The following is a 27,080-nucleotide window of genomic DNA, read 5'->3' on the forward strand; positions in this document are numbered from 1 at the left end:
CCTAACAGTATGTAGAGTAGTATTTTTAGTAGACATACATCGTATACTGTTCTTCGATGGCTAACTCTCGGTTCATACGGTTGCCATCTTCCATAAATAACTAAAACAACCAATTTACTAAAGAACCCTAGTGCTTCTCTTAATTAAAATGATCGATACTTAGGGAAATACTCCATAAGTTTCAAATTATAGTTCATTTAATTTTTTTGACTCCAAGTTTGACCAGTTTTCTTATTCAAAATTTGCACAAAATATCACTTTTTTTGTTGTGGCTTGCTTTACTCGTAAAAGTTCTCCAAGAATAATTTAAATTTGACTATATTTGCACAAATTTTTTGAATATGACGAATAATCAAACTTAGGTCAAAAAGGTCAAATGAATTATATTTTGAAACGATGGAGTATAGCCGTATGCTCGAGTCATGACAAATACAAATAAGAAGATCAAAACCAATACTTACCGTTATGAATTATGATGGGCCTGCTTTGGACGACCAAAACAAAATTACACCGCTTCTCTTCTTAGAAATAATAAAAAAAGTGAGGTATGTACACCTAGGGGGAAATATCCTACACTAGTACTTCACTAGATAGCATGTGAGCCTCCAACAAAATAATACCTTTGGTGTGGCAACAAAATTAAAATTACACGGGCATACCATGGCTCTGGGTGAACCTGGCTGTGTGCGCATAGCGCCCGCGCGAGGGCTAGTCCGAGGGAGCCAGCCCTACCTTTTTGGCTTCGCACCATCTCCTGGCTCGCTGGATGTCCGGCGGGCTCGTGCCGAAAGCCAGCCCCAAGTGTCGGCTCCCCGGGCCGACGAGCGTTGCCGACACCTGGCGCGCCTCCGGAGCGGGGCGAACCAGCGCGCAGCACCTGGGGGCTTGGGCGCGGCGATGCGTAGCGTAACGGGACGGAACGGGCCGAACCAACGTGCTGGCCAGCCTGACCGACCCACCCGACGCGCCGCCCAGATATTATGCTGCCTTCGTCACTGACAGGCGGGGCTAGCAGGCCGTGGGAGGGACCCGACGGCGGATGCCCCATGCCCGGGCGGCGCTCGCCGTCGCCGCTCGTCGGGTTCTGGAAGCCACCACGCCTAGAGCCCATGACCGAAGCTGACGCGCGGGCGCGGCGCGGGGCGCGTGTTCGGCGGGACGGGGTGAGGGAGCACGCGTCCGTCCGTCGCTGCGGCGGCGCGCCCGCCCGTGCCAGCGTGCCTACCTCACGTTGCCAACCCGAGGGGGAAAAGAAAAGGCTCGATGACAAGTATCGATGCCTCGATGGACCCCTTCAAAAGCTCACGTGCAGACAGCGGTGGTTTTACTCTCTCCGTGCAAGTTACTCGCTCCGTCGTGAAATGTAACGTAGAGCGTTCTAATTAATTTGTAGATAGATTATGGAGGTCGAAAAAATATATGTATTCTTTATTATTACATTGTTTAGTAATCAATTGCTTATTTTTCAGGTGTTCGCACCAAAATCAAGACGATTAGCATGTCTTTTTTACTCCTCTGACCCACCACAATTGATTTGTTTGCAAAACTGGCACCAAAACTGAGAAGATTAGCATGTCTTTTTATCCAAAAGACTCTAGGATAACTTACATTTTGGTACAAATTTTAAACCTTTCAATGTCTCACATTTCAGGACGAATGGAGTATATGAGTTTCATTCTCACTAAATGACATGCCACGTAGGCAAAAGCGATGACATGGTATGTAATTTAAGAAGAAAGAAAGAAAAAAATAGAATTTTATGATGATGAAACTTGGTGTGCACAGTTACCAAGAACCATAAAACCATAATGAAACTCCATCAAGAGGATTTGAGTTTCATCTTCACACATTTTTCAACTTTTATTGGTGAGTATTTGACCATTAATATCAATCAACAATTAAATGTGACAGCTTATTTATGAAACTATGCAATGAAATCGTACATTGAGGGAGGTGGTTTTATTCAAGTGTCAAACTGACATGGCACTCTTTGTAATTCTGTGATAAAACTATGTACTGAGATTGGCCTAGCAGTATGGCATTTGCCTTTTGGCTTCCATCGTGTGAGCTGCCTCGTCAGCCATCTTGACCAATCCGCGACAGCAGCCTACGGATTACAAGACAGATCCACGGCACGATCAGAAATTATGCTCATCCTAGAACGTAAAGGACTCCATCTGGAAACCGATTTTATTTCACGCGCATCAATGGTTCCAGTCCAGCACTCCAATCCGTCCCATGAGCCTCAGATTGTTTCAGGGTTCATCAGTTATTAGCTGTCACGAGCGCAGGTCAATTTATACCCTCTAAACTTGCAAGCCTAACCTCTTGGAACTTTGAACTTATAAAATAAAAGCAACCGTATCCCCTAAACTTACGAATTAATAAAAAGGTTAATTTATACCTCAAAACGGGTTTGCTATTATGGACCACAATAAGTTTTTTTTTTGGCGCCAATCACAAATCTGAAATCTCGACCAAGGCCACCCGACAAATCAACATCATTCAGCAAATTTATGAACCACAAATCCTAACCGGACATGGAATGGATAATAGCTGAGACTTTATCCCATCGAATTGGATATGGAAATTTGAAAATGCATACAAATGTAAAGACAATCAATGCACGAAAAGAGCCTTGAAGACATTCCCATTTGTTTCCAATCACACAACATGCAGAACAGCTCAACATGACAACATGTGTTCAGATCATAGATCCATTAAACAAGATAAAACTAACATGATATCACAAGTACGCGCACAACTGGCTAAGTTGTCAGCTCCATGATTGCACTAACTATGTCCCCGTCGGCCGCCTTCAGCGCCTTCACCGCCCTTGCCCTCGACACGGTAGCCTGGGTCATCACCAACTCAATGTCCTTCTCCTCCACACCAGTCTCATCGACAGCTTCATCGTCATCCTGGGCCGCTGTGGAGACCTCTGGCTTTGACAGGACGCTGCTCATGTCTGGTGCCTTGAACTGCTCTGCAGCCTGTGTCTGCAGCTGTGAGCTCAGGTCCTCAATCTTGGCCTCCCCAAAGATCACATAGGTGTCTGATGCAGGGCTCTTGAAGACATCTGGTTTGGAGATGACAAAGAGCATCTAGAAACAGAACAAAAGTTGGATACATTAACAAAAATCTAACCAACAAGGTTAAGCAAAAAAACAAGACCAACAAGTCAGATGCTTACATTCTTGCTCTTCTTGACAGTTACACGGCTTACACCAGTGATGGCCTTCATGCCAAGCTTCAGCATGGCCTTCCTGCTCTTTTTCTCACTGCGGCTCTGCTTAGATCTCCCACTAGCATCAACTCCTGTTCGTTAAAATACATTGGAATTTTTGAGTTACTAACAGAAAAAAAAATCACATGCTTAGAACTAGAAGGGAATATTAAGAACTCGTAGAACAAATATATTACGGGATTGGCTGACACTGCACAATGAAAACTGCTGGACCACAATTTCACAATGTTTTGAGATACCATGTTTATATTGATGACAGCGCACTCATGTACGCGATGGAAACCAAGTATTAGAATTGGGAGCATAGGGTATGATTTGGTATCCTAAAGCTTCTTGAAACTTGCATAATGAAGCGAGTGGTAGTAGAGATTCACTTCAGTAAATATGTTGTCTCAGTAGATGTCCAAAGAAAAGAAGTTTGCATAAAAACTAACAGTAGCTATTCAACCAAAAAGTTAAAAATAAATGGAGGAATCTATATCAAGGAAAAGGAAGACAATGCAAAAATGGATGTAACTAAAATGAACCTTGCATGCAAATTTGTATGGAGAAATAAACACCACTGATGACATATACACGTGCATGTGATACTTTGCCTAAGCATAACGATAAATATTAGTAGCTAACGAAGTGACTAAAACTTTCACATACCCTCAGCATCATCGTCATCCTTGTCATCCTCATCATCGTCATCTTCCTCATCATCATCATCCTCAACAATCGGGTCATCTCCCTGGAGGTAGAGGGATTCCACCATTCCGATTATTAGAAATAAAAGTATGATTTATTTCAATATATGTACAACAGATCAGTTAATAAAAGAAATAAAATGCATGCAAACAATTAAGCATAAACGAACCATTATTCAGTTAACATGCCTCAACAAATAAGTAATGGAAGCTGTCCATTAGAGAACTGAAAAACGCTTGCGTCCGCTCGCGTCGTCCCCGCTCGGGCGACGCGGCGGCCCTTTTGAACCCTAGCCGCCGCACCTCCTGCTCCTCCCTCCCGCCGCGCCGCCGCCGGAGCGGGCCGCCGAAAGCTCGTGCGGCCTATGGTGAAGGCGGCGGCGGGGCCTTCCCCCTCTCTCCGGCATCTTGGGGCGGGTGCGGCCGCCTCTGCTCCCCCGGAGCTCCTTCGTCGGCGGCGGGTGTTTGCGCGGCGGCGGCGGGGGCCACCAGATCCGGCGTTGCCCCAGCCAGATCTGGTGGCGGCGCGACAGGGGCGCATGAAGGTGTGTGTGGGGGGGGGGGGGCTTCCGGCGCCGGGGGGCGGCGGCGGCGGCTTGCGCGAATGGTTGTGCCGACCGTGGCCATCGCGGCGGTTGTGGCGGGAGGCAATGGCCGCGGCTGGCCGGTGGCCGTGGCTTGCCTGGCGCGGGCTCTGGCTGGCCGCTGTTGGCCGTGACCGTGGTTGGCCGTGGCCGGCGGTGGCAGTGGCTGCGATCGGGGGCCTCTGCCTTGACCAGATCTGGGTCTTGCGGCCTGGAGATGGTGGGAGGCGGGGGCGTGCTGCGCACGGGCGACGGGCAATAGGATCTGTGGTGTGCTCCTCTTCTCCTCCTCGACGGCGATGCCGGTCCGGCGCCGTCTTGGTGGTGGGGCTGGGGGCTAGCTGGTGCATGCTGGGGGCGCCAAGGTGGTGCTTTGAGCTGTGCCAGACTTCTTTCGGTGGTGACGTTGCGGAGGCGGGTTGGAGCGGGCTACGGGCTTGGCCAAGAACTTGCGGCAGGCATGGTGCTGAGTCGGGCGAAAGCCTTCACTGACGCTTTTGTCGGTGGCGATGGTGGCGGCGCTCTTGTTGCGTCGTCTCCCTGTTGGGGGGCACCATTGTGAGGCACCATATTCCTACTACACGGGATTCTTTAGGGTGAAAACCCTGTCCATCTATGGACATGCGACGGCAGCGCCTTTGGCGTCGTGCCCTCGTTGGAGGCGTCGCATCTGGAGACTCGCCTTGGCTAGGCAGTGGCGGTGGTTGGTTGGTGGTATCGCCTGCGCGCAGCGGCAGAGGAGGTGCGCTTGGTTCGTGTTGGCAGGGAGGTGCAGAGGACCCATGGGTGCTGGAGGTCTTGAGCTGGCGCACTTGGTGCAGTGGTGATCCCGGTGACGGCTGGACGGATGTTGTTGCTTTCAGAGCGGTTTCAGATATCTGAGTCCTTGGCAGAGGAGTGTGAGACGGTGGGAGAGGCGAGGCCCCCACGCAGAGTGGCCAGGATCAGTGTTTTTCATCGGCGCTGCGACGGGAGTGTCCTGCTGAAGCACCACTGGAACAGGGGGATCGATGGCCGTGTGTGTGCGGCTTGAGGGTGATAGTCCCTTGGTGGAGGAGTTCGAGCTACCGCTCTGGCTTGCAGCGGGCCGCGGCTTTTTGGCATGGCACAGCGTTGGCGACGACGGCGCAGTTCGCGGCGGCTTCTTTCGCTTCCTCTCCCAGTTTGTGGTGGTGTAGTGTTTTGTTGAGTGTGTTGTTTGCGTGCGTTGTTTGTGTGGTGGTGGTGTTCGCTTCGGCGCGTTTTGTACGAATGTTTCTTCTTCTTATATTTTGTGGCAGTGCTCCTACCGTTTATTTCAAAAAAAAAAAGCTGTCCATTGCTACTTGAGGAATCAAATAAGTAATGCAAAGTATGTAAGTTATAATACAAGCAAAAGGCAGCCTGGACAGGACTACAGATTTCACCAAACAAACAAACAAGTTCTGTAGGAAGCTGTAAGGCATCACTCTCCTTTTCCTTTTCACTATTAACTCTTGTGGTGCTCTTTATGAAGGGACGCAGGAACTACCAGGACTAGCACATTCAAAACAAGTGATCTATCTATGAAGTGTGCATGAACTATCAAAGTGTACGACATGCCAACCAGACGACAGACAACAGGCAGACCACAATCAGCAAAACATGGACTTGAGCACAAGCTAAAACGAGGCAGGCAACGCAGGGTAAAACAGTATATCGCTTAAACTTCCTGCGTTACAGTAGAAGCTCTGCAGCGCTGGTTGACAAAGCCCACTAAAGCATCCAGCAGCAACCCCCAGCTTCACCAATCCCCTCGCCAAATCACTCCCCGGCCGACACAGCACGAAACCCGCGAGATCCAGCCAGAAAACCGCCGTCTAGCACCCTCAAACCCCCCAAACTCGCATCGACCCCTCGCCGGCGCCCGCGATCCGGCCGCGGCTTGGGGCTATAACCCCCCCCCCCCCCCCCGCCGCCGCGCGCGCCGCCGCCGAGCCCGGGGCGGGGCGGGAGTGGAAGTGGAAGGGATAGAGATGGGGGATCGCATCGCGGCTCACCTCGTGGATCTTCTGCTCCTCGAGCTGGGCGCGGAGCTGCTCCTCCGGCGTCGCGGTCTCGGCCGTCATGGTGGTGGTGGGTGCCGGAGGGCGGCGGCGAGGGGGGGCTAGAACCCTAGGCAGGAGAGGAACGGGGAATGGAGGCGCGTTGGTGAGAGGAAGCGGCGTGTTGATGCTGACTCGGGGGGTTTTATTGGTGCGGGGAGCACGGGTGGCTTGGGCCGTGTCGGAAGGCTCGTTTCAGGCCCACTAGAAGACTGCAAGAGAACGAGGCGGAGTGGGCCTGGAACAGCTGTTTCCTCCTCCTCCGGACCCGAGCCTGGCTCAATTCAAATGGAGTAGTTGACTGTTGACTTTCCATCATGCTGCTTCAGCACAAATGCTATGAGTCGTTCGGGCTACTGGCAGTCAAACCATCGCTCAAGGTTTAATAATTAATTTTTTTGTTCCGAAACAATTTTTTTCCGAACAATTTTTTTGTATTGCTAGAACAATTAAAAAAATTTGTTCCGAAACAAAATAAATTTGATCTAGAACAAATTTGACTATGGATCAATTTGTTGGGCCAGTTTAGGCCCAAAAATATAAAGTCTGGAGTGAGTGACAAGTATGCTGGGTCACCCGTGTGACCCCCAGCAGCCCCCGGCTTCAGGCATGTCGCTACAGGGAAGGGATCCCATGGGGCCCGGCCAGGAGGAGCATGTGGGCCGCTCTGGTGCGTGGACTGGGTTTACAATAACGGTCTAGGACCCAGGTCGGGGCCTGGCGTCTGGCGGCCTCTGCGGCTGGCGCGGCCCACAGTCGCCATTCGGATCCCCTGCGGGCCTGCGCTTCACGGCAGCGAGATTGGTAAAACGTGTGTGCGACCGCAGCGGTGTCTCCACGCAGTTAAAGGTGTCCAGTTAAAGGTATTTTCGTCTTTTTACCCTGGTGCATCGGCATCATGGCGTCGCCCTGCGTCCTCTGGCACGCTGCAGCACGCGCACCGCATTGTCTTCACCACCTCCATCAACCATTTGTATCCTCTATATTTAGCTCTCGCAAGTAGCGCTCTCCAAATATCTCAATCACACACTTGACAGATTTCTCCAAAAACTTTTTGTTACAGTACTCTCATCAGCAATGTGAATCCAATCATCAATGACTTTTGCATTCCTTTTCTACATGAAGTATGAACAATGAGCTTCCACGGCTTTTGCAATGTGCATGAACAAATCCTTCAACATCTTAAACCAGCGAAGGTTCTTTGACCAAACACTAGGGCATCTACAAATGAGTACTCTACATTTCTTCGGCTCAGAAGCGGGGGTATGAGAGGAAATTGGAAGAAAATCGCTCTGCTGCTGCCTACTATGAAGAAACTGAGGGTAAGATATGGGCGAGAGGTAGGGAAGAGAAGGGGAGAGAAATTAGACCTTCTAGAGGCTAGAGCTATCGTAGCTCCGCACCTTTCCTACTCGGCCGGCGAGAACCTGCGGGCATATCCCGCCGCAGCGGACCAAATCCCGCCGCTCCTCGCATCCTCTTTAACAGCTTGATTGGAGCTCAGCTGTCTGCCAGATTGAGTAGTACTGTTGAATCCCTACAGGCGAAATGCTTTTATCACCTGCTAAATCTTTCTACTACTGTTTATATTATTAAAGTCGTTCGAGCTAGATTTACTTCATTAGTTATACTATTGTCTCGCCGGCCCCTAACTACATTTTGTGGTAGTATGTTATAATTGTTGTGTAGAGTCTCCTTCTATATCTTACAAGACATTAGGACAAAATATTCTTTGATTGCTTAACACTGCTTAGTTTTTTGTTGGACTCTCTGTATGAGATGACTATATTATTCTTGCATCTCGTGCTTATAAAAGACTACAAAAAAAAGGTTGGAGCTGGTTATGGGTGAATATAGAGGATTGATCGCAAACTTTCTAGGGCTATTCCACTATCTTACAATGAATACAATCTCTAGACAAATATCCCGATGGGAAGCGAAGTTACACATAAGTCCATTTCAATGCATAAACAATATCTTCCTGATCATATCCTAGATGTTCATCAAAATATTTATGGACAATTGATTCTGATTGGTTTTCTGTCCGTGTAATTGACAGCTTATTCCTGTTGCAGCTATGTTCCTTGTGATGTCTGTGTTAGCAATGGCACAACTTCAGTTTGAACTATTTGTTTGTGAGGTCCTAGCAGCATTGATGCTTATTACTTGCATTGCTTGTAAGGCCATAGAGGCCGTATGAAGTGTTTTGAAAAGATATGTGAGTAACCAATGTTCATAGAGCTAATGCAGACAGAATAATCTTCATTCATTACATTAATTAGTTTTAGAATGAGAATTGAGTTGTCGCTAATCTTCCATTTCAGCTGAAAAAAACAATTGGGATGATGACCAAACAGCTGTGTACTTGAAAAAGTTTGCAACAACATTATTAGTAGCTCTATCATGTGGCTATGATGTATAAAGCTTTATCGAAATGCAAAAGTCCTGGGAAATGGGGTTAATTACAGTTTTGGCAGTGATAAGAAATGCTCATTTCTTCCCCTAAAAGAAGAGAAATCTTTGTTTCTTTGAGCTATAGTTCGCCTGTGATATATATTATTGAAAGTAGCAATGCATACTGGTGAGAAGCTTCTAGAAGATTAGAGTATGCATGAATCATGGTTGTTATGCTTTATGGTAAAACATGAAATACTCTAGAAACTAGATATTTGTATAGTTAGATAAGCATGAGAAAAATTCTAGAGTTAGATATTTTAAGATGGACACATGGCAAAACTATATGGGCCATGGAGTCCTATAAACAGGGATGCTCCCCTCTCCTCTTGCCATATCATGGAATATATAAGAGGTCTCAAATAGGAGCTTGCAATGTTACCATATGGTGTAGTCGTGTCATAGTAGGGTAGCCACATAAACAATGCAAGAGTCTTGTTTTGTATTAAGTTACTGTGAATTAAGAGTTGAGTTCCCATATAGACATATAGTGTAGTAGTAAGGCATTTGCCTAGTGGACTTCAGACCTAGTTTCGAAAGCCCGTGTTATTGTTCGCATAAGCAAAGAAAGAGACAGTATAAAAAGTTAAATACTAAGAAGATAAACAAACTAAGTGATAGCTCAATGGAAAGTTCGAAACTTCTTTCTAGGGTCCAAGTTCAATTCTTGTTCTTCGCAATTTTTTTCCATTTTTCTCATACAGAACAAGATGATTCTTAATTTTTTGTTCATGATGAATTTGCTTAAACGTCACAATGTTCTAGCTTGAATTGTGACAAAATTGATAAAACATCATGGTTTTCTGATATTGATACACTTAACTATGAATCCATGACGTTCTCTGAAAACATCATGAAAAATCCATTATAAATTAAATAGTTTCTTGTAGTGTCACATGGGCATTATGTAGTAGGTCAGGCCGATCGAAGCGAAGTTGAAGCCCATGTTGGGTAGCCAGCGGAGTAGCCACCGCCTGAACCTACCAACTATCTTTTTCTGCATAGGGGAAGGCTATAGGGAAAAAGCTGAAGGGGAAAGCAATCGCTCGTTGTGGATGCGGACGGAGAAGTGGGGATAATTGGTTGGTTAGCTGCGTAAACCAGATGGCGACAATGTAGAGAACGACGATCGGTGAGAGGAAGCAAATGAATAAGGAACAAGACTGCGCCATAGTGGGCAAGAAGCATAGTGGTATGAGAAGGGCACTTTGGATGTGAGATGCTTGGTGGTGGAGGTAGGGTTCGCCATGGTGGGCAAAAAGCATAGTGGCATGAGAAGGGCACTTTGGATGTGAAGATGCTTGGTGGTGGAGGTAGGATTGGAGGGAGCGAGGAGGGAGGCTGGAAAGGAGAGAGAGCTGCCCTGGTGGGAGTGTAGACTACGACTGTGTGCCGTTAAGACATGCCGCCACATGAGACCGGACCCACTAGACTTGTAGAATTTGTTTCGAGCGTCCGGACGACGGGGTTGGCTTGGAACAACAATTGTCTGAAATGTTACAAAATGGAACAATCAGACCCAGTTCAAGCCCCTATGCTTCTCCAATGCTTTTGGTGAGAAAAAAGGACGGTACCTGGCGATTTTGTGTTGATTATCGGCATTTGAATATTATTACTGTGAAGAACAAACACCCAATACCTATTGGGGATGAGTTGATTGATGAGCCGGCAGGGGCAATTGAGCCGGCAGGGGCAAAGTGGTTCTCCAAGCTTGATTTTCGATCAGGTATCACCAGATAAGAGTAGCTAAGGGTGACAAATATAAAACTGCATTCCGTACGCACAATGGACTCTGAGTTTTTAGTGATGCCTTTTGGGCTAACAAATTCTCCAGCCACCTTTCAGAGCGTCATGGCTCAAATTTTTGCCGCTCTCCTCAGAAAAGGTGTATTGGTCTTCATGGACGACATCCTCATCTACTCTGCTACTTTGGATGACCGCACCTTGTTGCTGCAACAAGTGTTTGAAATTATCCACAACAACCAATTTTTCATTAAGAGGTCAAAGTGTTCATTTGCTCAACTGGAAATAGAATATTTGGGACATTGAATTTCTTCTGCTGGTGTGGCCACAAAGCCATGTAAGGTGAAGGCTGTGCAGGAATGGCCAACTCCCTCCAACTTTAAAACCTTGAGGGGATTTTTGGGTTTGACTGGATACTACCAAAAATTCATCAAAAATTATGGCACGATCAGTAGACCTTTTGACTACGTCGCTGAAAAAGGGAGTTCCATCTCAGTGGATTGCTGCTATGGAAGAGGCTTTCAATTTGTTGAAACTAGCCATGAGTGGGGCACCTGTGCTGGCAATACCAAATTTCTCTAAGGTATTTGTGCTTGAAACTGATGCTAGTGACTATGGTTTGGGAGCTGTTTTGATGCAAGAAGGTCACACATTGGCTTATTTATGCAAATCTTTATGCCAAAAAAATCAAGCCCTGTCAGTTTACGAGAAAGAGTGCATGGCTATTTTAATGGTTTGAAAAGTGGCGTCTTTATTTGCAACATAACGAATTCATCATTAGAACTGATCACAAGAGTCTCTTACATTTGATAGAGCAGCATGTCCACACCAGAATTCAGCATAAGGCACATCTAAAGTTGATGGATTTAAACTACAAAATTGTATATAAACAAGGTTGTACCAATAATGCAGCTGATGCTCTTTTTAGATGTCCTGTTTTGCATCCAATGAGTCTCAGCATGCACACCTACTTGGATAGAAAGTTTGTTGGAATGTTACTTGGAAGATTCTCAGGCTGTACAAGTATTAACTGAATTGGCTGTCACTTCACCATGTTATCAGACATGCACACTCTAGATGTCCTTGGACGAAGGTATCATCAGACACAAAAGGAAGGTTGTGGATCGGTAATAACTCCCTAGCACAACAACATGTTATTCAAGCCTTGCATAGTAGTGGTGTGGGTGGCCACTCTGGTTTTCATGGTACATACCACAAAATCAAGGCCTTATTCTCTTGGCCAAAAATGAAAGAGAGCATCAGGGTGTATGTTAAGGAATACACAATTATGTCAGCAAGCTAAAGTGGAACATGTCAAGACCCCTGGTCTACTTGAACCACTGCCTGTTCCCCATCAGCCTTGGACAACTGTTAGTTTGGATTTCATTGAGGGCTTACCGCTGTCCAACAAATGTGATGTTATCTTGGTGGTCGTCGACAAATTCACAAAATATGGGCATTTCATACCATACCACTATCTCATCCTTTCACAATTTCACTGCACTTCAAGTGGCGCAAGCTTATTTGAACAACATCTACAAGTTTCACGGTTTGCCTCAGCAGATGATCTCTGACAGGGATAAAATTTTCACAAGTTCTGTGTGGCAACAGTTGTTCAAACTCATTGACACCCAGTTTTTGATGAGCTCCTCTTATCATCCCCAAACAGATGGACAGACCGTACGATTTAATCACTTGGAAACATTTTTAAGGTGCACTGTGCATTCATGTCCAAGAGAATGGCATACATGGCTCCCACTGGCCGAATTTTGGTATAACACGACTTTCCATTCACTTTGGGTAAATCCCCTTTCGAGGTGTTATATGGTCATACCCCAAGACACTTTGGTATTGGTAATCTGACAGCTTGTACTATACCGGATCTTGAGAAGTGGCTGATTGAAAGGGAACTTCTGTCAAAACTAATTCAGCAGCACTTGCTTCGTGCTCAACAAAGAATGAAGAGCCATGGGGACAAAAAGAGGTCAGAAAGGATATTTCATGTGGGTGATCTAGTGTATCTGTCTATCTGAAAGTCCAGCCATACATTCAAACCAAAGTGGCTACAAGATTAAATCAAAAGCTGTCATTCAATTTTTTTTGGTCCATTCAAGATTCTGCAAAAGGTTGGCAGAGCAGCTTACAAGTTAGAGCTTCCACCCAGCTGCAAGATTCATTCTGTCGTCCATGTCTCACTGCTTAAACAACATGTCTCTCCACATACTGAGGTCAATACTGATTTATCTGCAATTCCAACTGATCCAACGATCCAGTTATCACCTGTGGTCGGTTTTGGACCAACACATGGTTCAAGTTGGGAAGACGCCCACCCATCAATTGCTGGTCCAGTGGTCTCAGTTGCCTCCAGAGCTGACGACTTGGGCAGAACTTCAGTATCTCCATCTACGCTTTTCCGATGCTCCATCTTGGTGACAAGCTAGATTTCGAGAGGGAGGCATTGTCATGGTGCTACAGAAAAACACCGTTAGTAAGAGATCAGGGGAGTAGTTGGGCCGCTGGCCCATCGAGTTATCCTTCCGGCCTGCGAGTTGTTTCCGTCGGCGGGTATAAGACCCCGCTGCTGGTAATCGAATCGGGATATGTTTTTGGACCCGGGATTTTGAACCTGTCCTCCCCAATTCGTCTTCCCCTTCCTCCTTCTTCCTATATTCTTCCCGAACTCAGGCATTCTCTAGTTAATTTACCATTATCTCTCTTATCTTGATAGGATTCTCGTGAGGACCGTGACATCTACCTCGAGAGGTTTCACTCTCCACGGAACCTAAAAAACAACCCCCCTCCCCCACACCCACCCCCCACACACACTTCACGAGAAACAAAACCCATCACTAACACCTAAACCCCCGAGCAAATTCTGAGCTATACTAGACAAATGAACCCCAAACACAAATCGCAGTAAATTTCAAACGGTTCTTTCAAACAAAAAAAAAACAGACAGTAAATTTCAAACGCCCGACGCAAACGTTACGCTTGACAACCAACGCACCCACAAGCAGGGACCGGTCAAACCGATCCGGCCCGGTTCCGGTTTGGGCCGGTACCAAACCGGCCCAAATTCAAAATTCAAATTTGAATTCAAAATAATGAAAAATTCCTAAAAATACTTCAAGGTGCGACGAATCTAATGGTGTCAAATTTTCTCAAAAATTCGTTCATTTAGTATAGTTTGCGGGGATTTGAAGTTAAAAAAAAAGCATGCATATAAAAATATACAAATTCAATGTAAAAGTAATAAAAAAAGAATTGGAGGGTTTATTTAAGCTAAAATATATTATACAAACATTTATTTAGTATACTTTGCGGGCATTTGAATTTAAACTAAAAAAATTAAATTTGGCCGGTTACCAGTCAAACCGACAGATAAGCCGGTCGGAACTATACTAAATTTAATCGGTTTCCACCGGTTTTTAATCAAACCGGTCCGGCGCCGGTTTAACCGGAGCTGTCGGTAATGTAAACCCTGCCCACAAGTCACACACGTCTGTTCACGGGCTCGGACAGAAGGCGAAGCGACCATCACTCCGCGACGCACTACTCCCTCCTCTTTCTTGCCCGCTCGACTATCCCACCAGTCACCACCACCACAGCACCACCCCACCCGTGCGCGGCGGCAGCGGCAGCACCGCGTGCGCCGGGGAGACCCGGGCCCTAGCCTGCTCAGTCTCGCCGGAGCGGCGGCAATGGCTGCGGGCGGCGATGCGTGAGTGCGCGCGGCATGGGGAAGGAGGAGGGCGGGGGGCGGCAGCAGCCGACGCCGGCGGAGGGAGGGCCAGGAGGAAGCGGCGGCGGAGGAGGCGGAGGAAGAGGAATAGCGGGGTGGTGTAGCAACTGGTGCAGCGGGGCCGTGCGGCCGCAATGCGTGGGTGCGCTGCTGCTCGGCGCCGCCGTGGCGCTCTCCGCGCTCTTCCTGCTCCCGCCCTTCGCGGGGCGGCGCGGCGGCGCCGCCGCGCCGGATCAGGGCGGCGCGTTCGCAGGTCAGACCCGCATTGCGGGATCTCGCGCGCCCTTCCGTCTTCAATCCTTTGTTTTTTAAAAACCCCTTTCGTCGTACGGACTCCACGAGCAGTGACTTAGCGATTGACTTGTTAGCTTTCAGCTCAGTAGTTCGTGCGGATTGGAGCGCCGCGTCCGATTGTTCTTGGATTCTTCATCTGCAGCAAAGCTGTAAAGTTCGTTTCCTTAGATGGCAACTTGATCAAATTCGACGAATTTTTCAGTTGCGTCTCCTGTTTCTTCGCCGGAGCAACTTGGCCGCTTTCCGTGCTCTTATGTCACTTTCTTAGGTACGCTGTTATTATTGTGTGAATGCTAGATTCTAGCGCAACATTTAGGTGGCATAGCCAAAGGACTCACGTGTGTTGATGTGATCCGTGCTGTACTGCTCTTAATGTATGTGCAGTGCAGCTGTTTTCAAGTGCCGTTCTTGATAGCGGACAGGATAGGAAATAAGAGGCCGACCTTCGTATGTGCCTAGCGGAAAAAGATGGTTCTGTTCCCTGGATGGTTGGGTGCTGCCATATTCAGTTTTACCGTATCAGCATTTCCACATATGGTGCTGGTCGGAGATTTTTGCATGGATTGCTAATTTGGGCTGGGCCACTGTATTCTGTTTTCAGGTGGTCTCAGTGGTGCCTCTGGTATGCACCTTTCGGCCAGCTGTTGCGAACACTTACTAAAAAGAATTTCAATTGTTTACCTCTTATCAAACTGAATGATTAATGTTATGCGGTGAGCGGCAGCTTGTTCTCTCTCCGGTTTTTCTCTAGAAGCCAAATGGAGACAACATTTTCTTCTGTGCTCGGAAAGGAAAAAGAAATGAGTTTCTTAGTCTGTGCCGCTGATGGAAATATTTTAATTTCCTTAACTTATCCCGTGGATATGTTGGACTTCAAAGATACCGACAAAATTTGCCGTGCAAGGCAATGATTTATATAAAATAGTTAGCTTTGGCAAACTTCCAAAATAGAAAGGATAGCACTTCTATTGAATGGTGATGTTAGAAGGTCCGACAAAAACTGCCGTGGTAGAGGACACCATAGTTTGTTGAATGGCGATGTCAGAAGATCTCAACAAAATTTGTCGTGATAAAGAAGTCATTGCATATGGGGTGGTGATGTTAGAAGACGCTAACAAATATTTCCATGATAAAATAGCCCAACACTTCAAATAGCGATGTTACAAATTGGCAGCATTGTTTTGGAAGACAAAAATCATATTCCATCTGATAATCCAACGATGATAAGCAGCATTTACTATTGGAAGTGACTATTTGACTACTAGGAGGTATAGATTTTTCATTCGGAATTTTTACATAAACTAAAGTGTTACTACGATAGATCAGTTATTTATAATTGTCAATCGGGGTATTCAACACACAACAGATAAGTTAAGGAAATTAAAATATTGGATGCTGTATTAGTAGGAATGCAAGAGGATATATAGTGAGTAGTGAATCACTACGATAGATAATTTTTCTTCCATCTTTCTTGCTTCAAAATCCGGAGTAGCTAATTTGGATGAGTTTAGGTCTACCAGATGACCCAAATTTTCATCCCTATGAATGAGATCTGTCAAATTTGCTTTGATCATAAAGAATAGGAAAGTTGGTACTTTTATTTTCTTGATTAGATGTAGGGTGGTGGTTTTGATGCTTGACTTGGATGACCAGTAACGATCATGAATATCAACACTTCTATCTTCCGCATGTATACAAAGCTATGAGTTTTGTTCAAACAATAGTTCAGGTGGTTCCATGGTGCAAGATACTATTCTGGTTTCACTTTTGGCTTGTGCAGCATCTGTGTCGCAGAACCGGCAAGAACATATCTAGTTATCCCAGCGGGTTAGGCACTCTAGAAGCATCAAAATTCCAACCATAGGAGCATCATGCCAACATCATAAAATTTTGGTTGGAGTTTTTCATGCACTTTTAGAGATTCAACCATGCATCGTGACCATGGGAGCGTCTAACTCACTGGCAGCACTAGATATGTCCTTGTTGAATATAACTACTAAAACTATATTGACATAGATACTAGATGTAGCTTTTAGTTTTATTTGTTGATAAATGCCAGTCTTTTTACTGTTGAAGTCATGCTATTTTGGCAGCTGATGTTGTGGCAAGCTTTATGCTACAGAAGACAGTTTCTGAGCTGAGTGGAAGTACATCTAAGCTTGAATTTGACATCTATGAGGAAGTTGGCATCCCTAACTCAACTGTAAGTCACAATGTTGTACATTATTTATGTTCTTCTTGTCACACAGTGTATCCAATGTTCTATCATGCTGATTTCCAAATTCCAAATGATTGTACAGGTGGCTATAAATTTTCTACAACCATTAGGTGCATCAAATTGGTCATATGTGATCTTCAGTATTATTCCTTATCCAATATTCTCAACTATGTCACCAACTTGGTTGAGCATCCTTAGGGCTTCTTTTATGTCCTTGGTTGTAGAGCAGTCAAAACTCCACCTGACAGAGTCTCTATTTGGGAGTTCATCAAACTTTGAGGTGCTTAAGTTCCCTGGTGGAATTACCATTATCCCTCCACAGGCTGCGTTTCTTCTTCAGAAACCCTATGCATCTTTCAACTTCACTCTGAATTTCCCAATCTACAAAGTACAAGAGAAAACAAATGAGTTGAAACACCAAATGAAGTCCGGACTACGTCTCAATCCTTATGAGGTTAGCATAAGTTAGGTTAAATTTCTGTTTTGCCCATTTTTACTATTATCATCATTATCTGCAGTATTATACTATTGATAGTGTATTAATCTTTTTGCCCCAAATTGTTTTGGACTATATCTGAATGGTTTGACTGTTTGCTTGTTTGTTTTCATTGGGTTACTGATCTTGCATGTAAACATGCACCATACATTTAATTTCTGTGACCTGATGGGCATGCAATTAATAAGCATGCATGCATGTTCGATTCCTTGTACAGTTGTACTTGTGTGTGAGTAACTGGGCACTTGATGGAGTATAGCTTGCGTCATTTTGTCCTTCGTGAGTCGGGTGTGTATGGTCTATGTGGCGGCATTTGTGCATGTATAAGAGAACAGTAGAACTTGCAAGCATTATATATAGAGTATAGACTACAGGATGTTATCCTAGAACTTTGTACTTTTACAAAAGGAAATGTGATGGTGTAAAAATGGGTTTGATAGGTGTCGTACTCAAGGATGTTATCCTAGAACTTTGCACTTTTACAAAAGGAAATGTGATGGTTTAAAAATGGATTTGGTAAGTGTCATATACAAGGATGGGTGCCAGTACTTATTAGCATATAATGGCTGGTTAGGATGCTTTCGCGCTGGTTATCCCATATAATCACTACTATGCTGGTGAGTGAACTGATACTGATTACCATTTTCTTAAAAGTAAACTCGGGCAAAGATTTAAAAAATAACAATGAAAAAAGATATTTCTCTATGTATTGCAAATGTTTTAGCAAGTCAGTAGAGGTGGTCGTGTAGTGCATGAAGAATGTGGAGAGATCACCACTCTTTTTGTTTTTATCATTCATTCACAGTTGCTCCTTGCCTTAGGACTAATGAGTAGTAACTCTTATTTGTTGGGCATTAAAAATTTTGGGATGGGGAAATGACATGCTGCAAAGGCCACACAAGTTCAATGTGCACTGTTAGATCTTGTTCCTGTTAGTTCAACTGAGTCTCCTTTCTTGTACTTTTCAGAACCTCTACATCAAATTGACAAGTTCAAAAGGTTCAACGGTTGCTCCTCCAACAATTGTTGAGGCCTCCATAGTTCTTGAAGTTGGAAATCATCAGCCATCCGTTCCAAGGATGAAACAGTTGGCCCAAACAATAGCTAATTCGTCCTCAGGAAACTTGGGACTGAATCACACTGTGTTTGGCAGAGTAAAGCAGATAAGCCTTTCTTCTTATCTTAGACATTCTTTGCACAGTGAGGGTGGAGGTGGTACTGATGCATCTAGTCCAGCACCTATGCCTTATCAAGATCATCCTCACCACCACCACCACCATCACCACCACCACCACCGCCACCATCATCACCATGAACACCATCACCACCATCACAATAGTCATGAGGACAAGAAGCATTTTGCTCCATCTCCTGCTCCTGTATATTCTCCTGTCCAACAGCCCAAATATAGATCTCCATCCCCATCTTGTCCATACGGATACGCCAACAAGCCAAAGAATAAAGCTCCTGTAGGCCCAACTGCTGAACCAGTAGCTAGTAACCATCATTATGCTTCCCCTGCAACCATACCTTGTGCAGTGCTGCCACCATCCATTAGTTCATCGCCTTCTGTTCATCACTCTCCTAATAATCCCAGGAGACACAACAGTGCCCTCGCTCCTTCTCCAGCACTTGCGAAGCCCCATTTGCATACAGCAACTCGCGTTCCTGGACATCATCCTGCTCCAACACCAGCTGTGCCCCCCGCTCCTCATTCATGTGAGTCATTTCTCCGTTGGTCCTTATTTGTGTTTCCTCAACTACCAGGTGTTATTATTTTAAAGAAATACATAAAGATTATGGGCGATATGATTTTTCAAAGTAAACAAATAGTGATGTTGGTGGTTTCTTTTCCTTTTTTTCCCCTTCTAGCTCTATTCCCAAAATTTGAAGAATATCCAATCAGTGAAACTTTTGTACTTCTACTGTAGTGCAACGCGGTCTAAATGAATTCTCTGATTTCATTTCATTCACTGCATCGTCCCTTCGAGTTGCCACAATGCTGGAGTACAAACTGCTCAATTGCTACCTTGCATCTCCTTTTTCAATTGCTATCAACATCTCCTCACTTGCTACTGACCCATCCATTGTTTGTGCAATTGCAGCATATGCCACACAAAGGTATTCTTCTTGCCTTTGGCAGTGGGCCCTCACACTGCTCATGTGTATGCTGATGGGTCTGCCATGACGAGGGCAACTGTTAGGAACTAAAAATAGTCCAGAACAAGCAGAACTGCTGTTCCGAGACGGTTGTAGGCACAGAATAATGCAACCAGGCTGGAGGTGATGTTGTATACTTGGAGAGCGTGTGTATATGGATAGGGGATATAAAGCAGCAACTGGGCATCTGTGGGTATGTGTGTATAGTGGCCAAAGCCAGATGCGGCAGGCCCCTGTGTGTTTGCACATATGTTTGCCCTGCGTTGCTCAAAACACAGATGGTGAAATCCAGTATAGGCGCTTACACAAAAAGAGTTGCCTCCAGTTCTCTGGGACTCGGAATTTGTGTTGGCCGATATACGCTTGCGAAACTTTGAAATGAGCTCTTGCGTTCCTGGAAAAAAGCTTCTACAACAAGATGAGTGAAAAATCTGGTTGTTCATAAAGCAGGGCAGTGCCAATTAACCAATTCAGAGCACCAATTGACCAATTCAGAGCAAATGATTTTTTTGCCACCAGGGTTTTGCCCAGCTTTACATTATTTCTCAAGCTTTGGCCAATGACAGTAGCCATCTAGTCAATAGGACTTGTTAGCAAAACCTATACCAATGGTAAGTGACTAGTACAAATCCAGTTATCCAAAATAGGCCTCCAAAGAATTTAACAAGCTGTGAAGGAACATATAATTACCCATTTAAGTGAAATGCTACCACAATATTTACTGCAAGGTCAAGGATGAAAGACACTAAAACATGTCATAACCACAGATAAAAAAAAATCAGACATGAAATGATTCACTAGAGGAGAAATAAAATAACAATTGAATGAATTAATGTCTGATGTACAAGGGGTCTGATGGTACAAGTGCTACAACTATGCTGCGACAAAAATACACAACATGACAGCTTACAAGAATGTGAATTGAACAAAGATACAAGAGCCGCCACTGACAATAGTGTGGTGGGAGGCCAGATGAAACAATGTAACGATCAATTATAACACATATGTACTGATTTTCCTGATCGTGTGAGTGTACACTGGAATTGCTTTGTCAGAAAGGTTTACTGTGCTTGCTGTTGTCTCGTTTGAGTTGTACTTTCAATTTTTTACCACCTAATTGGAATCCGTTCATCATACTAATGGCTGTTTGTGCAGAAGCTGGAGAATCATAGCTTACAAAACCTGTATAGATTCAGGAATAAGTTAGCAAACCATGTCTATAAGACGACTTATCCTCAAAAATTCAAGCTAGGAAGAATTAGTTACCAAAGCATTTACTAACACCAGTTGCCTTGTCTACAAAAACTTTAGCACTCAAAACTCTACCAAAACTCTGAAATGCACTTGCAAGATCATGGTCACCGAATTCTTGTGGGGTGTGGTATATGAACAAGTTGGCTCCAGGAGGACCTGCACATGTGACAACCATGTCTAAGACAGAAATCTTCAAATGTTAATGCATCTAATACAGAAATAAACTTTTCTGTTACAAAAAGAACTAAGAACATATAAAAAAATAAAACAAGTGAAATCTCATGAGCAGCAAACCTTCTATCTGGGGACCAGGAGTGCTGCTGGCACCCGAAGATGTGGGTGAATTAGCATTTGCATTTTGTACTCTGATTGAATTGTGAGAATTTGCAAAAGGACGATTGTTAATTGCACCACCAGGATACGTCCCAGGATACTGTATGCCAGGCAGAGGTGAATAGGGGCTTCCTAACTGTGTTGAACTAAATGATCTAGGAACTGAATTAGGGGAAAGTTCAGGATTAGCTCCACGGATTGAGCTTCCTTGATTAACAGGCTGAACCATATTCTGGAAGGCAGCTTGATTTTGCATAGGAGATAGAGGAGGGTACTGCATAAGTCCATAGGTTCCTTGTGGCTGCACAGAGCAATATAAGAAAAATATTATCCACAATTCCAAACAAGTTAAATTTGTTAAAAAAAAACATTCAAAACAAGTTAAATACTGGAGCACACTGGCATTTCACATGCATATTGCCATACTGCATAATTACGTTTTTTGGTCATTGCATATTTTATAAAATCCAAATAAAGTTTCATGCAACATTTCTTATTTTGGTTATTCGGAGTATACTGCTAGTATACAAATATAAGGATGATGGCAAACTGAGCAGTTAAAAAGAATGCTCACATCTGTTGAGCATCGGAGTTAGCATATGAAAGATTGTCATGGAGCTATCTTGCTGCATCATGGACTAACCTAACCAAGACAATTTATGCATAATTTACCTGGTAGCCAAATCCATTGTACTGAGGTACATATCCCATATGTAAAGCTCCAAACAATGAGGTCTGCTGCATGGCATTTGCATTCGACATGTTAGAAGACTGGAATTGAGCTTTCTGTGCTTTTCGAGCCTGCCTTTCCTTTTCAGTGTCAGCCCATTTGACAACCAAGGGAACACTTGAACCCTAACATAAATGAACAGGTCATGTTAGATTTATGTAACTGGATATGAAATTTCAGAGGTAATACAAACAATCAAACATCACATAATGCCAAGGTATTAATGATTCACGGTATGCATCACTATCTCCATCAAATATAAGACAAAATGTCATGAAGGAAACATCTTAAATAATTGCACAGCAGCTACTCTAGAAGACTGGAGTCCAGTATGCATAATTTTACTTTGCTTGAATCTGTGATATCATGTTCAAATGGAATCCAGAATTTCTGGCTCTAAATATAGGAAACTAGCACAACAGTCAACCATCAGACGATGTATAAATAGCATCTAATGTGTGTCTGATAAGTGGGGCCTGAGGTCACATATCAGTAACACATGAAAATTTTGAACTAAGGTGATGTTTACATTGCACTAAACAATTTTGGCCAGGTGCATGTAAGCATGTTTCTTTGTGTGAGCATCTTCTTTTGGTATTTTTGATATTCAATGACAGTGCAATATTCATTCAACACCAACACGAGATTTGGGCTATCTCTGTTAATAAAATTTGGATCATGCCTGTGGAGTTGCAGCAGTAGTCTAATGATTGAAGAAAACTGGGTGACATAACCCAGTTACAAGTAGGTGGGGTTATGTGATATGTTTTCAGGAGAATTGGAGTAAAATATCACCAGCACAGACAAGGAAAAATCGAATCCTTTATTCTAACAAACCTCTATCTTGTGCTTTCCATTTAGAGCTTCTATCGCAGCCACAGCTTGCTCTTTTGTTTCATATTTCAGAAAGGCACAACCAGCTGCAACATCCACAGTTGACGATGAAGTTAAATATGCATGAAAGTGTAACAAAAGTGAATAAGTGATTTTCCTTCCCTATCAATTGTCCCCACAAGATAAATATACCTTTGCTTGCCTGTTGCGAACCTATCAAAATCTGCAAATCCTTGATATTCCCATATTGTGAAAATAAATCGGTCATTTCAGCATCTGTTACATTTTTTGGGAGCATTCCAACAAAAAGTTTGTGCTCTGGAAGTAAAAGCAGAAGACATGTCAGTGAAAATGATAAATAACTGAGCCAAGATCAACGTACAAATTTATAATAGATGATACAAATTATGAGAGCTTCATACCCAATCTTTCCAACTCTCCGTCAGCATATTTTACTTGCAATGGACTTGAGGCCTGATTTAAAATAGAGAAAAGATGGGATAAGAGAAACATTTAAAGCACCAGAGAGAAGGAAAAGATGGTTCACAAGATATAATGCGTGTCAGGAATATTAAATAATTCCTAATTGATGGATTGCAATTTTATATGGAGATTGATGGAGACTCTTTGAAACTTTCTTTGAAGCATTTCAAATTTTGCCCATCATTAGAAGCATGTTAATGTATCACAGTCAGATTAAGTCAGCAATGGTAAGTTTTGTTTTGCTTTAACCAGGTTCCAAAATTGCAACTCTACCATTGACCTGCTCATATATTTCAGGGTTTGGTTAATTCATGTATGGAAACATCTGTTAAACTAGACAATGATATGGGAACAAGGGTTGAGTTCAGATATCTACGCTTACTATGTAAGGTGTAGATTATATGGAAACAGATTTGAATGCAGGAAGTACTAGCTCCCACAATTTTAAGCAAAATGTACAATATTGCAGCAATTCCTGACCCCAAAGAAGACAACCTACAGATGGATCAATCACCACACTATACCCAGGCAAATGTAGGTGAATCGAGCATGGTCCTGTCTACATACCCCAGGTAGTGTGCACTTGTTGTGATATGCAGTCACTGCCTTGTCCGCCTCCTCCCTTGATGGGCAGATCAGGAAGCAGCAGCCTGCACAGTTCCATTACACTTGGATCTTAGATTAAAGATCAAATTAAGGAGCAAAAGGGTAGAAGCTTGCCATCTGTAGACTACATATTCACACTATATTACATCAAAATTTCTAAATTTGTGCTAAATGGAATTCCAGTTGAAATTGCACATTAAGAACATCATTCACTATCATTTCACATATGACTCCTTCAAGGGAGAATACAAACACAGCTACAAGCAGAGGCATACCGAATCAGTCCCTCCACACAAATTCAAAGCAGCCAAGTAAAGAAAACTCCACTCCCCTGTTGTATTGAAAACAATCAGAATCATACTAAAGTAACGCCAAAGAAGTTTGGACACCAGATTACTTTAAATACTTTTATGAGAGCAATTAAGTTCTTAAATCTTCGTTCTTCAGGAGCAGGAAATATGTGTGAAATTCGGTTGCCCCTAAATTTTAGCCAAACCACATGTACAGGAAAATGCAGCTTTGTCAAGCTCTCAGTTAGTCCGTGCCAGCAATGACTGCTTTATCCAGCAGGACAAGTGACATCAACAAGTTCGAATTGAAGCTCAACTGCATCTAAATCGCAAGAATTCAACACAATACTGTATCTTAAATTTGCACCACAGGATAAAAGCAAAAACAATAGTACCAGTGGAAACTATAACATCCAAAACTGGAAACTCTGATCTAGCCCTACGATAAATAAATCAATATTGCAACATTGTATGCCAGCTTTGGGTCAAGCCCCAGTAATTTAAGAAAACAAATACCAAAGAGAGAAATGCCCTGCGCTCAACTCCCCGTAAACCAGGGAGTTTTTTCAAGAAGAAAAAAAGCAGCAAAACTTGTTACATATCCACGACGGTAAGCGACCGCATGGAGTTGGCACCACGTTCGTCGCATCCCTCTAGCGCCCCACAGAGAACAAGAGTACCACCAATCCACTCCAGCGCAAAAGGTACCAAAATCCCCCACCGCATTGCATAGGGCGGGCAGTCAAGCAAACAATTCCCAGCAAAGCACGAGACCTTTCGGCCCCGCCGCAGCATCCGCGAACAGAAGACGAACAGAAGAGCTGGAGCTCGGCGGCGGCATTGCCCCCCGGACCAAGCTCAGAACCCAGCCGAGAGCCCCCCGAGAGCAACGAAACCCTCCCGAAAACGGAAGGCGACGTACGGACAGGTCCCCACCCATTTCCCGCGGCCCAGATCCCGGGCCAGGAGAAGCCGCCCGGCGCGGGAGCGGCATTGGCGGCGCGGGCGAAGGGATCCCGAGGGCGGAGGCCGAGGCCCGAGAGGAGGCGTACGGATCCGTGGTTACCTCGCGAGACTCTGGTGGCCCTGTCGCGGATGACGGTGACCTCGTCGACGAGCGCCACGCGGCCGAACATGGCGGCGAGCTCGGGCTCGGACAGCTGCTTGGGCACCTGCCCCACGAACAGCTTCACGCTCTCCCTGCCGCGCCCCTCCGCCGCGGCCGGCTGCTGCTGCTGCTGGGGGTCCCTGTCGCCGCCGTCCTCCGCCATTGGCCGGTCGCTGGCTGGCTGGCTGGCCGGGCTAGGGTTTGCGCGCGTGGGCTGCGATGGGGCGCTGGCCGGTCGCCTTTCGGCGGAGGAGGCGGAGCCGGGATTAATACAGTTAGTTAATAAATGGCGATTAAATTAGGGTGGTGGGGGCGATGGTGACGAAGAGGAGGGTTTTTACTGTAACATCCGGTATTTTTACGGAATCTTATATAGTGTAAAAATGTGAAATTTCAAAAAAAATTTGTGTGCATGTGCTAATAGGTAGAAACAACATAAGGTTGATCTCTCCTCCACCTTAAATTCCTAGTAAATTAAAACCAAAACAAATATAAGGATATAAATGTTAGTGTGCTATATTTGGAGTTGGAGCTTAATTGAATCTACCTTGTTTAAATTCGGTTTGAATAATTTTTGTTTGAGTTGTGTGAGTTTTAATTTGAATTAAGCCAATTCAAATTAAAACTAAAGGCTAACTATCCTAACCTGCTCTTGGACCCAAAGCCTGCGCCTAACCGGCCTGCTAACACTAGCACGCAGCCCAGCACGGCCGGCCCAAACCTAACTGGCTGGCTCTCCCACGCGCAGCACTCGGCCCGCTTAGCCAGCGGGGGCGTCTATTTGTCGCTTTAAGCGACTTCACGCGACGACATCGCAGAAAGCATCGGCGGGCGGGACCGCGGGAGGGCGCAGCGCGCACGGAAGCCAACGCGGAAGCTGGAAGCGCGGCCCATTTGCTTAAGTTTTTTTAAAAATGTTAAACACTAATTGCGGAAAAAGTACTGGGCCCTAACGAAGGCCCATTTTTGCGTACGTCGCTGTTGCATAAGAGCATAGTTTTATGTATATTCTTTTTTATCCCTCAAAAGAAATGTATATTCTTTTTTGTATGTTTGAAACATTACTATTTGTTCCGCCCAACTATGTTTGAAAAGAATTTTTGAATGTTCCGCCCAGAAACATTTATGATTGTTTCCTCCATTTTTGAGAATGTTCTGAAAATTAGAATTTACAATTTTTTTTGAAAACTATTGCCAAATGTTCCTTACACATAAGAATTTTTTTTCATTTGGAGTTGTGGAACATGGGAACATTTTTAAATTTTTCGACCAAAGAATCGTCAAACATTTGGAGTTGTGGAACATTGGAACATTTTTAAATGTTCCGACCCAATAATTGTCGAACATTTGGAGTTGTGGAACATTGGAACATTTTTAATTTTTTCGACCAAAGAATTGTCAAACATTTGGAGTTGTGGAACATTGGAACATTTTTAAATGTTCCGACCCAATAATTGTCGAACATTTGGAGTTGTGGAACATTGGAACATTTTTAAATGTTCCGACCGAATAATTGTCGAACATTTGGAGTTGTGGAACATTGGAACATTTTTAAATGTTCTGAACAAAAAAAATCAAATTTGTTTTGGAAGAATGGAACAATTTTAAATGTTTCTGACAAATGTTTTGGAACATTTTTTTGATTCCTAAAAATAATGGATAATATTTTGGAACAAAGAAACAATTTACAATGTTTCTGACATGTTATTTTTGGAATATTTCATATGTTTGGAACAATTTAAAATGTTTTAT

The 27,080-nt window shown here is 44.3% G+C and overlaps 3 protein-coding genes across 4 annotated transcripts; 1 reads left to right on the top strand and 2 right to left on the bottom strand.

The window, feature by feature from the left end:
• Nucleotides 1-2,612: 2,612 nt before the first annotated feature.
• On the bottom strand, nucleotides 2,613-6,718 carry LOC120698894 (nascent polypeptide-associated complex subunit alpha-like protein 1). The gene is made up of 4 exons (XM_039982663.1): nucleotides 6,539-6,718; nucleotides 3,899-3,980; nucleotides 3,194-3,318; nucleotides 2,613-3,104 (listed from the first exon to the last, which is right to left on the bottom strand). The coding sequence occupies exons 1-4, from the start codon at nucleotides 6,605-6,607 to the stop codon at nucleotides 2,769-2,771; spliced, it is 612 nt and encodes a 203-aa protein (XP_039838597.1). The 5' UTR covers nucleotides 6,608-6,718; the 3' UTR covers nucleotides 2,613-2,768.
• A 7,596-nt stretch (nucleotides 6,719-14,314) lies between these two features.
• LOC120698895 lies at nucleotides 14,315-20,046 on the top strand. The gene is made up of 5 exons (XM_039982664.1): nucleotides 14,315-14,775; nucleotides 16,910-17,019; nucleotides 17,117-17,488; nucleotides 18,499-19,249; nucleotides 19,636-20,046. Exons 1-5 carry the CDS (start codon nucleotides 14,517-14,519, stop codon nucleotides 19,716-19,718), a joined length of 1,575 nt encoding a protein of 524 aa, XP_039838598.1. The 5' UTR covers nucleotides 14,315-14,516; the 3' UTR covers nucleotides 19,719-20,046.
• A 434-nt stretch (nucleotides 20,047-20,480) lies between these two features.
• LOC120698896 (RNA-binding protein BRN1-like) lies at nucleotides 20,481-25,662 on the bottom strand. Of its 2 annotated transcripts, none has more exons than XM_039982665.1 (9): nucleotides 25,287-25,662; nucleotides 23,892-23,974; nucleotides 23,264-23,315; nucleotides 23,034-23,159; nucleotides 22,845-22,927; nucleotides 21,950-22,132; nucleotides 21,239-21,578; nucleotides 20,957-21,100; nucleotides 20,481-20,872 (listed from the first exon to the last, which is right to left on the bottom strand). In XM_039982665.1, the coding sequence occupies exons 1-9, from the start codon at nucleotides 25,489-25,491 to the stop codon at nucleotides 20,742-20,744; spliced, it is 1,347 nt and encodes a 448-aa protein (XP_039838599.1). In that variant the 5' UTR covers nucleotides 25,492-25,662; the 3' UTR covers nucleotides 20,481-20,741. The 2 variants fall into 2 exon arrangements, with proteins under 2 accessions (XP_039838599.1, XP_039838600.1); XM_039982666.1 differs by having other exon boundaries at nucleotides 20,481-20,862; nucleotides 25,287-25,570.
• Nucleotides 25,663-27,080: the final 1,418 nt, after the last annotated feature.

Source organism: Panicum virgatum, chromosome 3K (assembly GCF_016808335.1).
Source record: "Panicum virgatum strain AP13 chromosome 3K, P.virgatum_v5, whole genome shotgun sequence".
NCBI classification, from domain to species: domain Eukaryota; kingdom Viridiplantae; phylum Streptophyta; class Magnoliopsida; order Poales; family Poaceae; genus Panicum; species Panicum virgatum.

What these genes read in the sequence shown, in the direction of transcription:
- LOC120698894 (XM_039982663.1), bottom strand. Translation starts at nt 6,607, where the DNA reads ATGACGGCCGAGACCGCGACGCCGGAGGAGCAGCTCCGCGCCCAGCTC. An exon ending in AGGAGCAGAAGATCCACGAG is followed by an intron (nt 3,981 to 6,538) that starts GTGAGCCGCGAT and finishes CTCTACCTCCAG; the next exon opens with GGAGATGACCCGATTGTTGA. An exon ending in GGATGACGATGATGCTGAGG is followed by an intron (nt 3,319 to 3,898) that starts GTATGTGAAAGT and finishes TTTAACGAACAG; the next exon opens with GAGTTGATGCTAGTGGGAGA.
- LOC120698895 (XM_039982664.1), top strand. Translation starts at nt 14,517, where the DNA reads ATGGGGAAGGAGGAGGGCGGGGGGCGGCAGCAGCCGACGCCGGCGGAG. An exon ending in TTGGCATCCCTAACTCAACT is followed by an intron (nt 17,020 to 17,116) that starts GTAAGTCACAAT and finishes ATGATTGTACAG; the next exon opens with GTGGCTATAAATTTTCTACA. An exon ending in TACGTCTCAATCCTTATGAG is followed by an intron (nt 17,489 to 18,498) that starts GTTAGCATAAGT and finishes TGTACTTTTCAG; the next exon opens with AACCTCTACATCAAATTGAC.
- LOC120698896 (XM_039982665.1), bottom strand. Translation starts at nt 25,491, where the DNA reads ATGGCGGAGGACGGCGGCGACAGGGACCCCCAGCAGCAGCAGCAGCCG. An exon ending in GGCCACCAGAGTCTCGCGAG is followed by an intron (nt 23,975 to 25,286) that starts GTAACCACGGAT and finishes GGAACTGTGCAG; the next exon opens with GCTGCTGCTTCCTGATCTGC. An exon ending in TTCGCAACAGGCAAGCAAAG is followed by an intron (nt 22,928 to 23,033) that starts GTATATTTATCT and finishes TGGATGTTGCAG; the next exon opens with CTGGTTGTGCCTTTCTGAAA.